This window comes from Anopheles gambiae, chromosome 2 (genome assembly GCF_943734735.2).
Source record: "Anopheles gambiae chromosome 2, idAnoGambNW_F1_1, whole genome shotgun sequence".
Classification (NCBI taxonomy): Eukaryota; Metazoa; Arthropoda; class Insecta; order Diptera; family Culicidae; genus Anopheles; species Anopheles gambiae.
The window spans coordinates 3,474,293-3,497,267 of record NC_064601.1 but is presented as its reverse complement, the minus strand read 5'-3'; the positions used below and the strand labels follow the sequence as shown (position 1 = coordinate 3,497,267).

General features: G+C 45.7%; 2 protein-coding genes across 15 annotated transcripts in view; one reads left to right on the top strand and one right to left on the bottom strand.

Moving 5' to 3' along the window:
- Nucleotides 1-22,975, top strand: part of LOC1281824 (ataxin-2 homolog) — a 56,414-nt gene that overhangs the window by 3,373 nt on the left and 30,066 nt on the right. The gene's annotated exons all lie outside the window — the stretch shown is intronic.
- Nucleotides 15,022-19,344, bottom strand: LOC4577258 (proteoglycan 4). The gene is made up of 2 exons (XM_001238541.3): nt 15,720-19,344; nt 15,022-15,653 (listed from the first exon to the last, which is right to left on the bottom strand). Exons 1-2 carry the CDS (start codon nt 18,161-18,163, stop codon nt 15,620-15,622), a joined length of 2,478 nt encoding a protein of 825 aa, XP_001238542.3. The 5' UTR covers nt 18,164-19,344; the 3' UTR covers nt 15,022-15,619.

The following is a 22,975-nucleotide window of genomic DNA, read 5'->3' as shown; positions in this document are numbered from 1 at the left end:
GAAACAAAAGCCCTCACGTGAAATCCCTCCTGCGAGTGGCGCTGAAGCCATTATTCTAGGCCCTTGTCAGCTTTTCATCTACGAGCTCCCCGGTTTCCCGGTTGTCTTTTGTCGTTGGAATGTTTCGGTGGGCTTTCGGTTTTCCGGGCACCGCAGCCGTACGACGGTTGGTACTTGTAAGGGCTCAAAACTTTTAGTGAATAGCGTCGCGTTACGAATCCGACAAGCCTGGGCCACTTAACAGTAATGATTTCGATTGAAAGTGTTGCTGGCATGCTTGTGCAATCGGTGTTAAAACAACTGCTGCTGGTGGTGCTGCTGCGGTTGCTTTGTTTGTTTGTACACAGAGACGTGTTGGAGAGCTTCACAGCACGTCCGTCAGCTGTACATCACACAACCACCAACAACAAACAGCGTTGATTACGCTGAGTGGCAGTGAGTTGATTTTGAACTTCTTCACGTGTATTACTAGTGGGGATGAGCTTACATACGTTCACTTCTAACATCAGTCACATTTATTTTATTTTACCTCAATGATGATAAACTTATTCGAGTTTTATGTTCTGGTCACTTCTCTCCACAGTTAAAGTTGTGTTCTAACACGAGGAAATGTTATTTGAAAATGAAAATTGTGGTTCTAGAGCTCTGGGACGATCTTCATATTGGCTGCTGAAAGTAGACTTATCTTAGAACATGATTTAGAACATAGAACTGGACAAAAGAAGCCGTTCTTTCGGAAGGAACATATTGTAAAAAACTCTTTTTGCACTACTACACTTGGTATGGTTTTTATAATGAATTGAACGACGCAAACGTTCTATAGAGTCAGCTTGTGCCGAAACCATTGCAGTGCGATGAACAATCTGACAATTTCTATCGGCTACGGGTTTCCCTTGTCCAACATACCACCACACCACCGTGCTATATAGAAAATCCCCATGAGAAACCAGTGGAGAAAATCTAACCTTACCATCTCGCCATACTCTCTCCATCGGGATTCGTTGTGTTCGTTCACCGGGAATACCGAACGCGCATGTTCCCGGTCCACTCACACACACATACGCAAAACGTTTGCGTTCTTGTCTCGTTTTGAAAAAGGATTTTGATGTGCCCTTACCCTCCGATGTTGTGCTGTGCTGGTGTGCCGCTCAACGTCAAAACCACCCGTAGCCGCACGCTCGCGGGGGTCGTCGGTCATAGTGGCAAAGCGGAACTTTGTCTTTATGTTGCAATCTAGCTGCTGGTCCGCCGTTCGTGCAAGCAGCACGCAATAGAACGCGAGCACACAAAAATAAAAGTTTTTTTTCCCGCCCGAAACGGGCACACCTAGAAGATTGTATCGGATTTCCCATTTCCCGTGTAGGAAAAGTTTACGATTAGTTTTAGCCACGGCAGAAACAAATTCCTGTTTGCTTGGAAGCCAGCCTAAAGCGCTGTATGTAGCGCTCTCTGTGTCTGTTCTGTATGCAGACTTGACAGTAGGTGAAGTATGAAAACCGGTTGATGGTGCTGTTGCAAACAGATATCGGTTTTAATTTGTGTTTGGACATTTATTTTCATTGGCGTCATCGCCATACGGTTCTAATAGCCTTCGACTTTAGCTTTCATTAGTAGATCAAAGCACTTTCTATGAGTGTGTTTGTGCATGGTTTCGAGTTTTCCAAGCTCTACCGGTCTCACCCGGTTGAGACAACTTTTGCTGAATGTGAATTGAATCAAACATTGGCTTTGTGTTGGAAAGTTTCGAGAGATTGAGAGTGAGGAAGGAAGTTTTCTATTTGCTACATTTGATCGTGTGCCATTCTCGGCAATCGATTCCGCATGTTTTGCGCGCGATCGAGCCACAACGTCGAGCTACGTGATCTCACACGCACGGGACAGCTTGTGATGAGTTTTTGAGGTGTTCATTTTCTATTTATAATTGAATTGATACAATGTTCGAAGTTTAGGTTTCGAAGCTCCGGGGGAAGAGTGTCAGATGAGGCGTCCCATGAGAGCATCATTTAACCTTCTGTTGCTACAGGGGGCAATGGGACATAATAGCAATGGCATTGAAGGGGGCAACAATGGTCGTGGTCCAACTGCCAATAAAGAAGCGCATGATTGGTGGTGACGAGCAAAAAACACATCTTGTTTGGTGTAGAATTGCTTTTGCTCTTTAAACCAGTAAATATTGCTGGGTCAGATCATAGCAAGAATTCAAGAATGTTTCAGGAAGTACGTATGCTTCCAAAGATTTTGTTGTTTTCGCTGTTATATGGAGGGTTTGGACCTCTTGGGCGTCTTTAGCTTGTATCTTCCGAAGATATCTTCCTTGGTAGATATTAATCCGGCGTTGTTAGCCATAAACCAGCGTGCACCACAACATAGGTGCTTGTGCTGCAGGCTCTGACCATCGAATGACACCCGAGATGGTCGTTAAACGTTGGCCTTTTATGGGCATACCGACATACTACACGAATTACCTCGCAGAAACGGGCAGCAACACCAATGATGAACACGTTCTATAGCTACTTTCGCTTCTGGCAGGCTTCACGAAGTGCTTTAAAGGTGGGATTCAAATTGAATTTCTGAAGAAATAAAAGGTTCTTCTTCTTGCAAATCGGTTGGGTGATTAGCTTATCTCTTGATCCTGAATTTCCGCGCTTCGAGTGATCGAAGGAGCAATCAGGCAGACTTTGAGATCGTATTTATGAGTTTATGGGTTGTTATTGGCAGGTTTCGAGGTGTTGTATTGCACTTGCAGCTCAAGAACTCATCGTGTCAACCATTAGTATGCATGGATGAGCTATAATCTGGATCACTTTATAGATCTGCACTCTTGACTCTGCTCGGTTGCGGAAGATGTAAAGGATTAGTTTGGCTAACTTCTAGAATTCATCTCGGGGATTAAGAGGCGTTTGTGGTATGCGAAGTGCATTGGATTTATCGTTTGATTGCCTACTAAGGTAAGATTTGACGACGTCGAACCATCACTAATCATCATTACTCAAGCAACTTTTGCTTCGACTTGTTTGGAGCATTTGACTTCAACGCATGGCTATCGAATGAGTCACGCCTCAAAGGTAGTCTTGCACGGTTCGGGCTGCTTTTAGGATTTCTTGTTGCGTGTGGCCGCGAAGGGAGCCGGAGTTTTCGCATAAATTAAAACGCTTTGCGATGATTCACGCGAAATTGAACCAAAATGACGTAAGCAAAAGGCTTCTCATAACACGCCCTACAAAGCCTTCGGATGGCTTGGGAAATTAGCATTAAAAGAGAACCAAATTTGTTTCGCTAGCTTTGCATCGCGAGTGCGAAAACGAAAAAAAAAAAAGAAAAACACTGCAACCATCCCTATTGACTTTAGCTGGCTTGGCTGGGTGTTGACAGAAACCTTCCCCGTGCCGTAAGGGGGCAACAATCCACCGCTTGCAGGTCCGACGAGCCAACATTTGCATTTGCATGTAACGGACGGAGGAAGCGCAGCAAAACGTGATCGAAGTACAAACGCGCTTTGAATAACACACGCACACACACATACACACATACACACAAACGCCTACCAGGCATAATGTTGGGTCGTCTCCCACCCTGTAGTTGCAACACAAACACGGGTGGGGAGCGCGAATGGGGCCGTCATTGTCGTCGGCTAGTGGAAGGCTTCTCGTGCTGTAAATGTGTAACCGTGAATTTTAAACAACCTTTGGAACGGTGCGACGGCGACCCTCCGTCCCCCCCAACAAGGAAGGGGAAAAGGTTTCGCTGAACGCGCAGCAGAGCGCCGTGGCCGTGTCAAGAAGCCAAAGGGGGAGGTGGAGTACAGTGACTGGACGAACACACACGTGGCTTTATCGCAATGTCTGTGCGCGTTCACGCTCGCGCCGTAAAACCGCTCCGTTGCGAACCGGTTAGTAACCGGTGGTAACGGAAATAGTAGACTTGGTTTCGAAAACTAGTCTCAAACCATATCATAATGCATAACCATGCTCACGTTTGAGTGGTGAGCCTTATTTGATTTCGTACGAACGTAAAACACACACCTCTATTCGCACGGATTCGTCCAATCGAAAGCGCAAACCTGTATTTTGGTCCTTCGAGCCGGATTGAATGACGTAGTACGATTTTGCCATACGTATTGCATTGATACAAGTATGTCTTTTGGCGGAGTTGTTAACAATACTCCTCGTAAAAAGTGCCTTCGACGACATTGAAACGTCACACGAGGAAATAGTTGTTTTTTTACTTAATAACCCTCATTTTTTTCTAACTTCTCTATACACAAAGTCAGAATGATAGATGACCCTCGCTACCGCTTCTCGCGACCCTTCTCAGCAACGTCTCAACCCTGACTTAACCTTGGCTTTTAATCGGCATTCTTTTTATATTGTTTGCCTAACGCAACTTCACACGGTCGTCATTGGTGTTGGGTCAGTTTGTATATATGTGTGTGTGTCTCTGGGTCTACTTGATTCTTTTGGCAATGGCCATAATTTTGATTGACCGTCCGGTCACGGACAGCCGACAGTGTCCGTTCCTGGGACGACCTGCACCTTCCAAAAGTGATCTCGACGCGACTGATGTCACTGTCACGGTACGCGGATGAAGATCGCTTAAGCCGCGTGTCACTTCGTCGTTGTCCTTACGCTATCCTGTTTCATGGAGTCGTGAAAAAAGACACAGAAGGAACTAAAGGCACAAACCTTGTAGTCCATGATTTTGATTGCGGTGAGGAGCGGTTTTTGTTGTTGTTGATTGTCGTTGTAAATTGCTGTTTCCTCTTCGGTGTCTCGCTAGCTCCGCTACAAACAGCGTGTCTCCAGCGCAACGTGCCAGCAGTAATGGAAAGCAATGACAATTTGCCAGAATAGGCAAGGAGGACAAATCATAAAACAGTTTGCTTGGTGCCGGATTGATTCGATGACAGCGCGCACTGGTGGATTTAACCTTCCGTTTTCTGCCACTCGTCGCTTAATTCGCCTGGAAACACGTGAAGCAAAAGGCAGATGGACGGAAGGTAGCCGCCATCGGCTGATGGGCACTGTTAGCCAGACGAGCCAGACAGACAGACAGGCCTTCAGCAATTTAGTGTGTGTGTGTGTGTGGTACCTGGCGAATTGGAAGGAACCTTCAATCATTTACTCATCACACACTTCTCCACCGTATCTCCGTTGTTGCCGAGACACAAGGCCCTCTCCGGTGGGGTGTTGCGAGCCCCTGTCTGCTATATGTGTGAACCGCTCAACAACGGCACTCGCGCGCGGTGTGTGTGTTTTGCCACCGAAAACAATTGCGCATGGGAAGAAAAAAACGCATCACACATATGTTGCGGTTAAAATGTGCGAATGTTGCAGTCTGTCTACATGTGTGTGTGTACTTTGTGTTTCGTTAGCATTGGCGTTGAGGAGGCCACAGCAATTAAATGGTGAAATAGGCAGGTATTTTTTGCAATAGATATTGGTGGACGTTCTACAGTAACCCCTTTTTTATATTGCTCATTTGCAGGCATGAAGCGAACGAAACAATGCAACAACACTGTATGACATATTGTAGACAAAGCTTGATGATTTTTCACGACATTGTTTGTGGAAAAAACTGCAATATGACGCATAGTGTTATTGCTCTATAGTCTGTCATATACTGTGTAAACACAATTATGCTTGTGATTGCTGATCCATTAATGTATGGTACGGTTCTTATCTGGGTTCCGATATGTAATCATATGACGATTTGTATGATCTATCATGTATAGAGGGCACAGGACAGATGGTGTTGTCTTTGAACTTATGTATTGAAATACAGTGATACAGTGCAGTACAGTTGATACCGTGTAGTTTTGAATTCATTTTACCAGAGTTGTTCTAGAAGGTAGAATAGTGTAGTCATTAAAGTACAAATAAAAAGCTCTGCATCCACAATTCCATTTGGATTGCACAGGCAACATCTCACTTTCGAACGAAAAGCAAAAGCAATCCCACGACTCTCATTTCCCTGCTGCTGCTTGTTCTGCGATCGTCTCCCTCTGTTACGTTGCGTTACGGGAAGTTTGCTGAACCCTGATGGCCCGGTTGGTGGGTGGGTGGTTGGCGGGTTGGATGGATAGTAGTCGGTTGATGCTTTCGCTCGCATATTACGTGCTTTATGCGGGCTTGAAGATTATGTTTGTGGCTGGCAGCTTTCCAACCGTGCAATCGCTTGCATTGAGAGCGCCAGCCCGCATCAGTGTGCCGCTGAGGCCCTCTATCTCATCATCATCATCATCATTTTCGTTATAATCGTCTCCTTGAGCATCGCAATGCTGCTGCTGCTGCTGCTGCTGGCGTTGTTGGGTAAAGTGGTACGCTTCTCGGCGTGATGTTTTAGCCTTCCAGACGATCGCCTTGAAACACACACTCACACAGACGCGTTCCATCATTGAACCTTTCCAGCTCATTTTCATTTGGTTCCACCGGTTTCTGGTTCGCTTTGGGTTGCGTTGCGTTTTTTACCCTGTATATATTTGGGCTGTTTTTCAGCATTTTTGTTTGCAGGTTTCTTTTCTTATTTGAGCTGGGGATTATTTTTTCCATCGACTCGGTCGGTCAAAAGCGAAGCAGAAAATGCTGAAATTAAATTTCAGGAAGAAATCCCCGGTACACACAATCGCCCCGCGACGCCCGCGGAATGGGGAATGCTTGCAGAGCTGATTGCTCTTCTAAACGGAAGCGTTTATTCTTTTCCGATCTGCCGACATAAATGAACCGACAGAGATAACTCATTTTAGAGGACAAGACGATGTGAGCAGAAGGTTTGTTGGCTGAAACGATGCCGAACGAATGAGTTGTTGGGTGTATTTTAACGTTCTTGTATGAATAATGCTTAGTTTCTACTAATGAGTACGATTCGTGAATATTTCAAGAAGCAAACATGATGTATTATTGACCATCCTTTGTATTCAACACCACGTTAAATCAGAATAGTTGCAAGAAACTTCCTCCCTACCTGAGCTGCCATATACATAAGTGCATATTTGTGCTCTGCCGTCAGAAGAAAATCTTCTTGACAGCCGAAACGAAAATCCGAAACCCGAACAAAGAACTTAACGCTCACCGGGAGAGAGCGGACGAGAGATGGATCACAGTTTAGGAATGTTGAGTTTCTTCAGTACGTGCTGCAAACAAAGCAATCGATCCTAACAGAACGGAAACGATTCAAAAAGCCATGAAAAGAGGCGCTTTATTTCATTCCCATCTTATCCAGGTGCATCATCCAGGAGAGAAGGTTCGTTTCATCTCCAGCTGCACAGCATTCATCACGTCCGCGGCGAGTTGAACTCAACCAAGTTCTGAGCCAGCTGGCGGCCGATGCACCACCACCACCACCACCAACAACACCGCTCGAATGTGCACATTCGATGAAAGTTGTGTACGCCAAAAAAGAAAACATAAATCCGTAGGAGAAAATGTGAACAAAAACGGAATGGTGAAGCTGCTGCTCGTATGCCTTCTGTTCGTTTTAGCGGGTTAGGGCAGGATCCTTGCCCCTCGACCCAGACAGGTTTGAGACAGCCACTGAACCGTGCAGGGTGGGATTCGGGAGCACACAACAAAAAAACTCTGGGTCGATGCCAGCAAACAGTTGGCTCAGGCAGAAGCACGTATTTGAGGTGTTTTCGTTACCTTCCAGTGCCCTTCCATGACCCTTGGCAGATACTTGTGCCTCTGTATTTGCTGGTCTATGTGTGTTTGTGCGCTCACTGGTTTGGGTTTCCATTACACATGATGATGGTGGCTGATTTTTTGTGACCTACACTTCCTGATCGTGGAGCAAGTAACACAAAAAGGAGATCGACCGAGAGAGACCGGGAGAGGACCAAAAAAAGGCGAGCAATAACCGGCTCTCGAATGTGTAAGGCTTTTCCTCTTGCAGGTTTGATCCCGCGGGTTGAACCGGAAATTCTTCACGATCGAGAGCACTTTCTGGCTGCAGTTTTCGAGCCGGAATTTCTGGTTGAAACAAGAGTGCGGCCGTTGCGGCGGAAAGCAAATGCAAAAAGGTCTAGCAAGTGCTGTGATTAGCCTAGATTTTTTTTTCAGATGAAACCTGTCCCTGAGATTTGCAAAAACTGCAAAAATTGTAACATGTAAAGGTTGTAAAACTCGCACATAACCCAGACCATCGTGCTTCAAGCTGTGTCTATTTCCGGACCGAAGCTATCTCGTTCCAGTTCATGAAGTTCAACTGCTCTTGGGGACGTGTTTCAACCGACGCGATAAGAAGAGAAAAACGCGCACCAAGTGACGGACTGACGGACTTTTTTGGGGAAAAAGGATCTTGCACTGGTAAAGGGCAAAAGACAGTCCCCCCTTCTGTCCATTAGGCTTTGATGGCAAAACTATCAAAAGTCCTACGGTCCAAATTTTACCAAAACGCGAACCACGCCGACGGTTCCAGGTCTTCTATGCGGCAATGCAGTAGAAGGTTTCCCCGGGTTTTTTCTTCTCTTTCTCTCTCTGTTGATAGGCACCGGAAATAAAACCCACAAAATCCGCGTGATATAAGCAGTGATGGGCGCAATAAAAGAAGCAAAAGTTGGTCGCGAACTTTGCCCCCCCGACGTAGATGGGGGGAGTTGCAGTCCCACACAGGCACAGGTCCGCCATCGTCCCGGACCCCGAGCGCGTGTCATTAATTATTCATGACATTTTACTTCTTGTCTCGCGGCTGCTGGTTGTGTTACTGCAGCATGCATGCAGTGAAAGCATAAAGCGGCCACAGCAGCGCGTCCTTGATGATGGACTAGTTTAACTTTCTGCTGCTTCTGCATGTCTGGCATAGCGCGTCTCATGATTGGCTGAATGCTAGTTTTAAAGCAACGATAAGAAAAGTCTGTCACCGAATGTGAAGACATTTGCAAGGCATGTGTTTTCTTTCTCGGTTCTCGGTTTTGTAGACAAAAAGCATTCCAACTTTGATTAGTCATGTCGCTTTTGTCGCTATGAGGTAAAGCAACCGAAACATAATCGAATAAGCTTTCAGACAGCAGCGAGCGTTCAAATGTTTCACAAGCGTCTGCGTTTCTTCCCCAGTGGTTTTTCTTTTCGGCTGACGATACAACTGTGCATAAAAAGTCGCTGTGTGAGTTGAGTGACACCTCATCGCGCCACAGGGGCCACCCGTGTCGTGCCATTTGTGTCCTGCCGCCGAGCAGCGCCTTGCCAAACGGCGGGTTGACATTCACGGGCAAGCGTGGCCGAGAGCAAAGTTTAAAGGCACCCTTTTGCTCGGTGTATCTTTATTTTCCGAATCGCATTTGTATTGGGTTTCTTGTTTTTGCTGCATTCTGCCTGATGATGTCACGGATGCAGTTGGTGCTGCTTTGGTCGTTCTCCTTGATGCTTTCATTTTTTCACGCCCCGACAAGATGCCCTCCCTTCGGTGGGGAAGATTTGTTGTTGTGCGCGCTGCACTGCTGCTGTTGTTTTGTCCCGGGTTGCGAAGGAAACATCTGGTCCGAACCGTGCACACCATCACGTCATCCGCACTATTCGTGCGGCGGGCGGCGGGCGGGACTGAGTGGTTCAGTTTGAGAAATTAAATCCTATCTAGCTCCTGATCCCGGGGGAAATTATTTTTCCTACGGCCACAAGTCCCCGTGTCCCCGTGGGAAAACGAAGTGGCCGTTTCTCAGCTTTTTCGTGTGTCTGATTGGTATTTTAGCCTGGGCAAACAATCAATTTGGTGGCTGGCTGGCTGGCTGTGGTGGCCACCTTCTCTCTCTCGGTGCCGAGAAACAGATGGTGTCTGAAGCTGTTGAATATTTTATTCACCCACTACGAAGATGATGTGTGGGGTGAGGGATTTGCTCCGGATTGGTCTTTCTTTCTCTTCCTCTAATGCAGCCTTATAAAGCTGTGTTCAGCGCGGCTGACGCTGACAAAGTGCTCCTTAACAACTACACATATAGGGAGGATTTCTATGGTTTTGCTTGCTATTCGTCGACCATTTATTGTTTCAGCCCCTTGTTTTAGGGGCCTCTGGAGCGCATAATGCACGCCACGGGAAGCATAGGCTGCATAAACCTCTCAACTCGACTGAAGCCTTCCGTGGATTCCGTGGAATATAGTGGAAGTGAGGAAGAATGAGAAGTGTAAAACATCCCGGGTGTCCCCTTCAGAGTGCGTTGCTCTCGTACACTTTCCGGTATTCGAAGTTCTGGTAGGGCTTCTTATCAGCCGCCGCTGGAACCTTTTGAAGGTATTTTCTTTTCCATGCTCCCTCTGTCCGCTTCGGTCCAACTCAGCACGAGTTCTCAGGTTTCGATTCTGGGTTTTCGGAAGCATTATCCCGGAGTTGCCGCGCAGCTAAAGTTTCACGGCAAACTGTTCGTTCTTACCCGGCTTCCTCCAACCGTTACAATCATTCAATTCATCGGAGAGCAACTGCCGGGCCGGATGGGGTTTGCTGCCATACACCTCTCGACAATGGCACGAAACTTTACGTTTCACTTCGCTTCGGTGGTACCTTTTTCGGTAAACTCGTCGAGAGGAGGCAGCTGGAGATGCCGAAGAATGGTTATTGTAAATTTCAAGCACCTAAAATAAAAAAAAGAATGTACTTGGCGAAACAATTTTTCTTTGCTGCACATTCTCACGAGCGTCGTCTTTGTACAATCGCTGTTTCTACTTGACATTCACTGTTAACGTTTCGGTGTCGATCGATCCTGCAGGCAATCCGGAGTATGCCAAGCTGGAGGGGGGGGAGGAACACAGCAAGTCGATGGCATTTCGCATGCGAAGTTCAGTAACCGATTGTCTTTGGGGTTTGGTGGTTGCTTGTTGCATGAAAAGATGGAGCATGGTGGTTTGAGGTTAATTTAGGGTAGGTTCAATGACATGGCCTGGCTAACCGCAGACAGAAGCATAGCATATTGTAGAACGGACATTAAGGTTGGGATTAAAAATGGAAGAGTGGTAGAGACGTTCCACCTCACAGCGTTACACGTTGGATGTAGTCGGTTTTGTTTGATGCGATAGTTCCCGATAGTGCTGATAGCTTCTTTAAATTGATTCAAAATAATGAAGACCCTTCCAAGTTGTGCAAGTTGCTGCATGCTCCTGTGACACCACAAAAACAGATCGTTGATAATAGCCCCTACACCAGCTTACGTGCAACTTCGTGACATTCATATACACGTCTGGTCAACCGGTCCGATTTGGCACCAAGCGACCAATAATGGGGGCAGGCACGTGCAGTCGTGCCTGAAATGTCCTCTCTCGAGGCGCGACGTGATAATAATCGGTTAACGCACATACCTTCGTCCCATACAGCCAGCAATCGCCGGGGCCGAGTCCAACGATTACGAGCGTCTTTGCGTGAACACTTGATTTAGTCGAGCGAATTCTGTTCGATAATCGCCGATTCCTTGACGCGTGATGTGTTTCAAGGCCAGCGAACCGAAACGGAAGGGAAAAAAGTTCATGTCCGAGAGTAATCAGATCGATACGGTTCAACTCTTTCACCGACCGCAACCGGCCAGCATGCAAAAACGCGCCCCAAGGGAGGGGAGAGAAACCCAAGCGAGTCCTAGCCGTCACCTTCCCGTCATCATCTACCGTGAGGCCAACAAGTGCGTGTGTACGTCCGCGAACGTAAAGGCATAACGCGCCAACAATTATATCACCTTGAACTCCACCGCGCGCGCGAGTAGAAGGTCTGCGTTTCGCGAGGCGCTGCGCTGCGGTCCGGGAATGGTTCAGTGGTTTTCTTGTCGTTAACCTCCCTGCCTGAGCATTGTTTCCATTTTATTGTTTGCGCGAGGATGAAATCGTCTGGTTGGTCTTGGCGGTAATTGGTAGCCCAGCAGAACCGGCTCCTTCCTGGGGAGAAGAAACAATACCGATGGCTGGGTTTGAGTGGTTGAAGTTAAATTGGTGATTTGTGTGTGCTTTGATGGGGGGCCAACCGTTGCTGCAGGAAGTTCCAATTTGAATCATTCTTCTTGTACTCGGCAGTTCATTGACGGTGCAGTAAGCATTGTTGTTCTTGGGAAGTTCGTTTCAAGTTCATCTGAGGTTGAGCTGCATGCCTTCAAAGTATAGTTCGATGAGACATTTTGGGAATGCTCGTCGATTATCTAAAAGTTCAGAAAGTTAAATAAAATCAGTTGAAATCGTGTTTGTTTGACGAGTTGCCTTAAACTACTAAACTGAAACTCTCAAACATCTCACAGCAGATGTTGATAACGTTGAATTGCTTTAAATCTCTCAATTTTCCATCGTATTTTTTAGCTGCTAGCGTTTCTGCCACACTCGAAATGGAACTTAGAACGCTCCTAGAACGGTCCCCCTTTGCTTGAAACCAAAATTAATTTTGCATTCTAATGGCATTCGTTCTTCATTGCAACAGCGCTCGCTGCATCTGGTGCCAATTAATGATCGGTCGTTTATTTTCCAGGGAGCCGGTTGTACCAAAGAAGAAGGGATACTACAGCGCACTGGAATTGGTTTGCAATGGCAACATTCGTTTTCTATTACCTCAGATCGGGACAAACGGGGGTACTTCTAATGGTGCCGGCTCTTCAAAAGCATTTTGCCGTCTGATGGGGGAGTTTCGTTACAACAATAGAAGAGTGAAGGCGAGAGTGAGAGAGAGAGAGAGATATAAATGTTATCTTGATGCGGCTAAATTGTTGGAATGGATCCTTTCTTTGAAACTGAAGCACAGAATGTCGAGATAGAACCGCATATTGATTGGGAATTACCGAAGCAAACCACCAGCGCAACGTCACGCTTGTTTTTTTTTCTGCGAGAAACACTTACCAATCTGCACGAATAAATTGTTGCAGTATATAATTTTGCAGTCCAAATATCGGGCCGCTTCTTTCGACGTAGTAGGAACAGTTTTTTTCGGGATCTAGATAATCATTTTTATAAATTCAGTGTACATTTCGAAACGATCGCAACCATCGGGAGTGATGGAAACGCTATCCCTCTCGATAAGCCCCGGTCTCCAAGGCAAGGCAGGGGTTTATTTGAATCCTTTTTTTGCGCGTGTGTGTGTGTGTGTCGATCAAACCCTTCTCTACTGTTAGCAGGAACGGGTTTTTGAGGCCAATGGAACATAATAATCGCCTCCATTTTTCATGGTTATATGAACCCTCCCAATGGTGCGTGTGGTGAAGGGTGGTGGTGGTGGTGGTTGCCTCTAGTGAGTGGGATCCCTTCTTTTATTTCTGGAGGCTTTTTGGGCCGCAGAAAGCATGTCGTCCAGTCCCGTTTGGCAGCAACCCCTCGTCGACCGGCTTACCGTTTATCGATGATGAGGATTTGCCAGGATTTCTATCGTGGTACCCAAAACGGTCACCACCATCCTTTTGTTGAAGCCTTTGGGGCAGAGCTCGTACAGTATTGCTCTTTCTTTTTTTTGTTGGCGAAGGCTCTCATATTTGCCGGTTAGAATAGCGACAGGGTTGGGTTCAGCATAGGGTGGTGTACCCTGCGGGCAATCGGAGCCAACGAGTTTGCCGTTTTGGAAATACAATCCTCTCCTTACACATCAGCTCACTTTCGTAGCGTGTGGATCCACCATCATGTTTCATTTGGGGTTTTTTGGCTGTATCTTTGCGATATATTTTATCTGTAGGGTCTTTGGGCTCTCTCTCTTTCTCTCTACCTTTTCGTGGAAGCTTAAAACTATCCACGATTTCAACTACTGTACTACGTCGTTGGTGTATTGCGGAGGGAAGTGAGGTCTAATCAAATTATACATAGCGATGCAGCAAAAGTTAAGAGAGATTTGTGGTAGAAACTGTGTGTGTGTTGTATGTGTAATTGTGCTCGGTGACGACCGGAATGCTTCTTCTTAGAGACATGAAATTTGATTCTGTTTGTAGACACGAGACAAGGAATAGGAGAGTATAAATTTGATTACGGTCTCTGCAGCACCAGCAGTAGCAGAATTCAAAGTTGCTTGTTTCTCACCTGCGCAGTAGTATCTCGTTGTATGAGGTAGCAGAGCGTAACTTTGTTTTGTTCTATAGTTTTCGAACAAAGTTTGTGTCGTCCTGCTCTGGTGTTCAAATACTCATCCATCATCATTTAGATTCGATTCGTTCGTCGCTTTCGTCGGACGTGTACAAGACGAAGTGTAGTTGGTGTCCGAGTTCCTGCTCTATGTAGTGTAGCTGTTGGTGAAACATTGGCTCTGCTTAAAGCGGTAGCTTTTTCCGTGTGGGACTTTTACCCTTTCACCACGAAACATCTGCAGCAAAGGACAGCATGTTGAAACATTCCGCAAGCCATCGGTATCAAACATCGAGTGCTACAGTGAAGAATCGATACGGGAAGAGCCCTCGCTACATTACTCACTAACACGTCCTTCGCACAGCACACACACACGCCACATACAACGGTGAAGTGGTTGGTCTGTGTGCCTTTCTCAACCCCGAAAGCATTCTGTGCTTCGTGTAGAAAAGTGAATTTTGTGCTTGAAAGGAAAAAAAGGCCAAACTAACTACATGAGAAAGATGCCATCGGGCGTTCTCTGGACTGCAGAATGATTTAACGCTAGCTAGGAGCTGGAAAAGTGAGCTCGTTCGTACACGCTCGAACACGGCTCCCTCCGCGTGTCGTTGAGCCATGGGGTTGTGTGTTGTATGTGTGGGGTGTGTGTCGATGGAAACATGGGTTTTCTATTCCCTCCTCCCGGGTCCCGGCCAGCACTGACCAAACCCCTTGAAGTGATAGAAATGGTGATCACTTCAGCGTACATGGACGTACCACCCGCCATTTGGTACAATCTAGCCAGTGTGGTTTTTGTACCATGTTTGTGTTCTTCGGTACGCTAGAAAAGCAGGAAAGGACACACCACTACCACCACGATTGAAGTAGTGTAAATGTTGTGGAAAGCTGAAATTGACGAATGCTTCACAAGGTTTGCGATAAGTTTTCTTTTTGGTATTCGAGAATGTCGCACTACTTCTAATGAGCGGCTGCTAGTGGAAAGGGAAGAATGCGTTAAAGTGTATGGTTTTAGGGATATTGATTACAGGAGGACCAAACATAATGCAAAAAGGTTCTGAACGTTTTATTAGTGTACTCAAAGTCCCAGAAAGTTGTACATGTAATTCATACATTTTGAGTTGAAAATATAGTAAATCTTTCATTCAATTCATTTGCGTTATTTCCTTCATTTGCAAGATCGATTGCAAGAAATAGTTAATTCATATCAACATGAATTGCGTGGTTACCTTCTCCTAATGCTTCGTGTAGTTCTATGTAGTTCGTAATTTTGTATGTTAAAGAAATATTGATGTAGTACACCCTCCATTCAATTCATGTTCATGAATACATTTAATTGTAAATCGATTGTAAGAAAAAGTTCGTATCAAAAGAAAACGCTTGGTTATCTTATCCCAAAGTCTTTTGTACTTCGGCGAAGGATACATTTCAAGTAACAAAATTAGTTGCTTTAAACTCTCATAAAATAAAAAAATTATCCTGATCCGTCAATCGGTCAGCTTGGCAAACTTAATGAATTTCGAGTTCTAAATATTGGTATTTCACATTGAGATATCATATATCAGAATTAGGTCCTGCTGAAACGTTTTCAACATAATTCAGCAACCATACAATGCAATATTTCACCCCTGATCGCTCATTTACGGCTTGGTCTTTTCTGTAGTTGATGGTGTGCTGGAAGGAAAAGTAAAATGTTACTGTTCCATACTCTGGTCCACAACGAGCGACTTAAAATCTTACCTTTCTTTCTTGTGACTACGATCTTTTCGATCGTCTGTCCTGCTACTGCTGGATGACTTCTTCTTGGCACAGGAAACACAGATCGATACGGTTGGTTCGTTACGCACTTTGCAGGCCGTGCATTTCCACCGTTTAGATGGCTCACTGTCATTTGTGGTAACGCTGGACGTAGTTTTGCTGGTGTTAGCTTTATTCCGCGAGCTGCGGTGCTGTTTCGCCTCCACCGGTTTCGGCTCCTCCGGTTTCGGTTCCTCCGGTTTCGGTTCCTTCGGTTTTGACTCCTCCGGTTTCGGTTTCTCCGGTTTCGGTTCCTTCGGTTTTGACTCTTTCGGTTTTGATTCTTTGGGTTGCGACTCCTTTGGTTTCAATTCCTTCGATTTCGATTCCTTCGGTTTCGATTCCTTCGGTTTCGATTCCTTCGATTTCAACTCTTTTGATTCCGACTCCTTCAATTTCAACTCTATTGATTTCGACTCCTTAGACTTCAAATCTTTTGATTTCGACTCCTTCGATTTAGATTCTCTCGGTTTCGACTCCTTCGATTTAGATTCTCTCGGTTTCGACTCCTTCGATTTAGATTCTCTCGGTTTCGACTCCTTCGATTTAGATTCTCTCGGTTTCGACTCCTTCAATGATCTCGAGTCCTTCGATGATTTTGACTCTTTCGGTTTCGTTTCCTTAGATTTCGGCATAGAGCTGTTACAAGCGACGCAGGTTTTCTTGTGTGGTTCGTTTCGTACCATACAAACCTCACATGCCCATCTGTTGACGGAATCAGCCATCAGGTCCTTGAAAGATCGTACCGGCGGTTGTTCATCATGCAACGGCTCTGGCTCGGCAAATTTAAACTTCTTTGTCGCAGCGGAAAATGAATCATCCTGCAGCTGAGGTGACCAGCTTCCGAGTACCTGTGGTCGTGCAAATACAAACGTATTGATTTCACGCAGAAGTGTACTGGCTGTACTACTTTCTGTTTTCCCTGGCGTCTTTTTCCGATCATGTTTTCGAACGATAATCTCTTTGTCGCTTGCGTTAGCTTTTAACTCATGCACGTTATCGGCCACCGGAAGTGTGCGACCTTTTAATGGTACGATGTTATCAAACTGTGGCAACCCTTTGATCAGCGGGGGTAGCTGAACGTTTGGGAGCTGGACCGGCTGTACCTTGGACAGCTCGGGTTCCTTTACCGGTTTAGCATGTATCCTTGTTCTTTTCGTTGTCTGCTTGCCACCGGTCGGTGTGCTTTGTTTTTTTCGCTCTATAGGACTGATCGGTACCGGAGGTTGGAGTCCGAGCTGTACCGGGAGCGTGTACTCCATCAAGGGAACAATCGGCGGCAGTGATCGTTGCGGCTGCTGCACTGTCTCTTGAGAACGTTCCGTATTTTGCACGCACATTGATTGGACCATTGGAGGGGACGGTGATTTACGCAGTGTCGCCTTCGAATGGGCTGTGCGGTCCGACCTGTTCGTAGCATATTTATCCACTATCGCAAGTATTCGTTGCGAAGGGTACGGAACTGTCGAGCCACGGGAAGAGGAGGCCACTCCGTTTTCTGTTGGGATTTTTCTTCTTATCAGCGTGGTGACTGCCGTTAAATTCGGATCGTACCTGGCCAGCATTTGTGCGGCAGATGCACCACCGTACCGGGTGAACCCTTCGTAAAACGGTGACCCTCCGTACTCTGGCGGAATATAACCAGTGGTCAGCGATTTCGCCACAGCGGTAACGGACGGTTTGAAGGATGGACGTTGGGAGGAAGCTAAGGAATCGTTTCTCCCCCTGGTAGATTGAAGATGTGAACTACCGAAGAGCGGCTTGTGTACATTACCATGGTGCCGTTTCTGTTGCATGCATTTGTGATAGTGTGCGTTACCAAGAAAACCGGTAAGGCGACGATTTTGAACAGCCGGCACCGTGTTGAATCGGCCCAAAGTCTTCGGTGGCTCGGGAACGTTGCACGCTTTTTCTTCACTTTCACACAGTCGGCGCCGTTTTGCGGCCATCTCACAGGGGAGGCTTTTGTTATTGTTCAACTCATTCGACTCGGGCACATTCTGTGAATGTTGATCCACCTGCCCCAGGTCTTCTGGCGTTTGCGTTGCAAGGCTGCGGGATAGTCTTCGCACTTCCTGCTGATTATGCGACGATTCAATGATGTCCTTTGAAAGACGGAACGGCAACATCTTTGAAAACATGCACGAAAAGTTGGATCGAATTTTGTCGACAAAAGATTCTTCATTGTGATAGATGCTGCTGCTGCTGCTGCTGTTGTTTATATTCGAGGCGCTGCTTACATTGTTTCTGTCATCGATTCTGTCTTCAGAAACGTTTTTCCATCCGGATGGCGAGGAAGTTTCTTCATCCTTTTCGTCCGAATGTTCTCCACCGCACTCCTCTACCCGTCCCCCTGTGCGCGGCGATGATGAATCAGCGTGAGGCATTTTGTCCTTTTCGCACACACACGCGTGTAACGTACGGTTTTATCGTCAACGTGCTTCGCTTCACCAAATGACGTGTTCACATTCCAAATTCACAATTGTTTGCTGTTCCTGTGCGAAGAGCAGCTCGATTTATCACAAATAAAAGATTCGTGATCGCTCACGCAACCGCACACTCGCTCGTTGCGATCGGAAGTCGATTTGACAGTTCACTTGTTTGTTTACCAACAGACGCCCAAGGTGTAGTTAGCTGAGGTGCGCTCGTTTTGTATTTCAAATGAACCGTTTGCAGCCCAAATGGCAAAATTGGCTTTTCTCGTTATCTTAATGGAATAATAGATTAATGGAATAATAATTTCAAAAAGACTGTAAAATTGCTTCGCAAGATAATTATTGCGCTTATTTGGTTCTATATTTATTATTGATTTTGCATAGTTTTAGCCAAAGCTATATCTTAAAATGCATCATGCCGTGTTCCACCACATGTTTTCCATGTTTTTGGAAATACTATTGATTTGTAATTTATTTCTCTGCTCCTGCAATCTGCCGCAACGAAACAAAGAGTATCGGCAAGGGTGCCGAAAGGGTTTTGGGTGTTTGGGAAATTTATGTTTCCTTGCTGTTTTACGCTTCTTTTCCCGTAGGTGCATTACGTCAAATCGTGCAACGAAAACGAATGAGCTAGGTTTAGTGCGGTTTGATGGTGAATTCTTTGCCCGAAGTAGGGCCAGAAGCAACGTGCCTGAACCTTCGACGAGCTTTGATAGCATCTCTAGTGTTTTGTGCGCAGGTTATGCAGAACGAACCGTTGAGTTGGTGGTTACGTTGGAAGAATTTTAATTAGCAAACCCACTACCACACCTCCACCAGGAAATGCCACGTTGCCAAAAATAAAACGGTGCTCAGTGCAACACACACACACGCGCGCGCATTCTTTTGCTTTTGAAAAGGACCTTCTTTTGCAAAAAAAGCAAATAGGCTGCGTTCTGATTCGATCGTTTTGAGAATGGGATTTTAGGAACGAACACGAGGAAAAGTGGCCTCGTTTCACTAAACGCCCTTTTTCCGGCAGGGTTCCGTCTAGTTAGACGTGTTGGAAAATGCAACCTTTTGTCGCTTCGATTGCTTCCTTCTAGTCCCAATTTGAGGTGGCGTGTTTTAAAGGTGACAAGGAACAAAAACAACACAAAGGAAACAGGATAGAAAGCGTAATAGAAAATACGGCTCGAAAACAAAGACAATCTTATTAGGACGAAGTGGTTGTGATGAAGGAAAATGTTCGTTTCCCTTACCTTACCAGACAGAAGAAAGTGAAATTATTATGGTACACACGATAGCGAAACGAGGCAGGAAAAACACGCCAAACTCGCGCTCGCTTTATGATTGCCGTCGATAATTGAAGTCAGCTCACACAGCCACACCTCACCTCTTCAGAGCATTCATAGGGGTTGGGAAAAGCAACGCCCTGTGGTGTACCTGGACGAGCGGGGGTGTGAGCAAAAGTTAAAAAAAAAAACAAATGGCCCGTAAAAGGAAGAAAGTACTGCCAGGAGCATACCAAGTGGTGGTAACATATCTCTCCTTCTCTTCCTGTCGGAGAGGATAAAGTCGCAACGGGTCCGCGCCTGGATGATGTGAAGATTGGTAATGATGGCGATGATGATGATCAAATCGTATTTGCGGTCATAATCTCGTGTACTCACTTGCGGGGTTTTATTTTCCTGTTCTTCGTCCTATGTGTGCGGTGGGGAAGATCCCATTTCGGATTCGATTTCCCACAAGCCACAAGTTATTATATCCTGTGCTCCCATCGACGCTTAACATAATTTTCCTTTACACTCTCACATACGAATAGCGCTCTGTGCGGGAGGTGTAAAATCCCAGGCATTGCTTCTCCTTTTTTTTTTTTTGGCTTTCGCCTAACTCCCTATAAGGTTGGGTTTTGCTCTTTGCGGCAACTGTCAGCCCGTACTTCAGGATATTGCTACTACATTTGTTGTATCTGCAACCGACAGACGCCTGTCGGAGTTGATACGAAATTAAACGTGTTTTTTCTGTGATCGTTCGACTAGCTAAGCACAAACATGTTTGTTTGGAATTTTCGTGCATGTATGCCTGCTTTTGGCTTACCAGAAGGTATAATACTGAAATTGAGTTTTTCTTGTGTTCGTTATTGAGAGAGAATTGAGAGAACGAGCGGTTTATTCACTTTTTTTATCTCGATTTGAATCACAGAGATTCGTTTGAAGATTTCTTGTAAGGAGAGAAGGAGTCAATTTTCCTTTAAAAATTGAATGTTACTCAGTTTAGTCTCAACTTCAACTATCTCTCTATTGAAGATTACAATGAGGAAGTCTGGCACAGGAAGTCCAATATGAAAAGCCCCAGGAAACACTGATTCATCGTCACACCGACTTCAGTGAATCATCTCGCCGTTACGAATCATTTGTATTCTAATTTAATGAAGCGACCAGCATCATTAGCCTCCCGATCATCACGTACTCAGAGGGAGAGGGAACTGGATCCATTAGAGCAGAACCATCCTTCCTGTAAAGTAATTGCACGCGATTCAGCCGTACTCCAATAAACGCCTAACTGCATCATGAACCCATGTTGACCATGTTGTTGTTGCTGACACTGCTGGTTGCTGCTATTGCCGATGTGCTGGTGGTTGCTGCTGATTCCATCATGCGATCGCTTCCACTGGCGCAATAGTTGCTCAGTCTTTCTGTTTGCGCCCTGCTGGTCTCCGCAGGAGAGAAGTTTAATTAATCAGCTTCGCTATTTGGTGAAGAAACGGAAGCCATCCAGTCATGTTGCATCGCCTGACGCCGATCACAGACGCCGAAGGGTTTATTGGGTCGAAATAATTAAATTCAACATTTTCATGCCTTCATCGTGGTGTCCTTCTGCGGGTGTGTTGTTGTTTACGAAATATGATTAGGCGTTTATTGATGGCGCTTTCGTTGCTGGTGAAAAGAAAGCTTCATTTTGCTCCTCTTAAAGAGCACCATACTTTAAATCACGAAAAAGGCCGTTCCATTTTAATCCAAACAGTTTGAGCGTCGTTTTCATTCCCTGTTTCTTAGCGAGAAAACGAACAAGGCCCCTCTCTATTTATACGACAATCGCTACGTTCATCCAAATGAAAGTACAATTTCTGCTTAGCATAATTCGCTCCGCTTAATGCAGCATGATAGGGAAAAAGTTGGAGCTAAATATTGAACCATTCCTTCAAAACGGTAGCGGAAGAGAAAATATGCAGAAAAATAAAGATAAAAGCGCGGTTGGTTGGTGGGATGAGATGGAATGTACTTCGTATCGGTTGAAGTTTCGTTGGAGGAGAAATATGCAAATACACCTTTGCACGTCGTATGCCAAAGTGTCGAAACCCACTGCAGCCCACTTTAGACTAGCATCACGGCACTGCTAGTTTCAAAATAATGGTAGTGAAAAAGACAGTTTCCGTTTTTCTATGATGTGCGAAATTTACATATTTTAGCATAGCGAGCCAATTGTTTGGTGAGTTTTTGGAAGAAACATCGAGGCATCAAAGTGCGTTTCGGTGTCGTACTGCTGGAATGTATACAACCTTTTCCCGTTTAGAAGTTCACTTGCGCGCTCGGCATGTCCAGGAAGGAAGCGCGTTCTGTGAACAATAATTAAGAAAATGTTTCTGCAAAGTGAATAGATATCATTGAAGAAGTTGAAATGAAAAACCTTCCAAACATAAAAATCAACAATAAGGAAAGCTTCCTTATTTCCTGCTCCTCACAGTCGACGCAAACACAGGCTTCAGTTGTGAAGAGACAACATTGAAAAAACGAACAAGTACCACGAGGCACACGAACAAAATGGAAGAAAAAGCTTTCATAATTGAATTTAAAATATCAGCAGCGCCTCTTCACATCCTCTTCTGAGTGCTCTTACTTCTGGGTTTGGATGGAAAGTAAAAGTGCGCCTTTGCTGGTTTACGGTTCACGATGTCTACGGCATCTCACGCGTGGGACGACGAACAGGGCGCTGTACCGAGAAGGTCGTCATCTCCCCTTCAGGGCGGCCAAAGAAACCGCGTATGATCGAATGTAAACCAACAAGTTGGTGAGCGTTCTTCATCCTTCTTTCCAGTGATGGCCCCGAAAAAAGAAGAATGAAAAAAACCATCCACGTTATCTGCCCTCCGGTGGCACTTGTTTAGATGCTGTGCGTCCAAGAGAAGGCTTCGTTGTGAAATTGCGTTCTTGCGGGAAGAAGTAGACACACACCCGGCCCCAAGCTCCGAACAGAAGCAGCGGCTATGTGTGCGCGCGGAGATAAGAAGCAATGCGGACTCGGGTGAGAGTAAAAGATTTTCAATTAAATTTCCTCCACCGGAAGGAAGCAGTAATAGGGGCAAATTTGGTGCTTAGTTGGGGATGGTTGGGTTTGGAACCCGTACCTACAAGGCTGCTCACAATTTCATTGGTTGCTATTTCTTGGGCTGAGCATTCCTAATTGCAAGTTCTGCAAGTGTAGTGGAAGTGAACAGCTTCACCTGTGCTGTCGCAGACACACTTTGCACCTGATGTAAAAGTGGGATATGTGATGTACTCCTGGTGGAATGTAACGTATTATGGGGCGCGAGTCATCATGCTTACGATGCTGCTTAGGTTGGCAGTGCTATCAATATTAAGCTTTAATCGTGCTAATGGATGTACGCCTAGGGGATGGTTGGAGATATTACAGCGACACAATTTTCATAAGAGTCCATTAGCGTCGAAACCATGTGTGCGTAATGGGCTTTCTGTGTGTGTGCGAATGTAAATTCGCTCGAGA

Coding starts and splice junctions, on each gene's coding strand:
- LOC4577258 (XM_001238541.3), bottom strand. CDS start 18,163: ATGCCTCACGCTGATTCATCATCGCCGCGCACAGGGGGACGGGTAGAG. Junction 15,654..15,719: donor CGTAGTCACAAGAAAGAAAG/GTAAGATTTTAA, acceptor TTTTCCTTCCAG/CACACCATCAACTACAGAAA.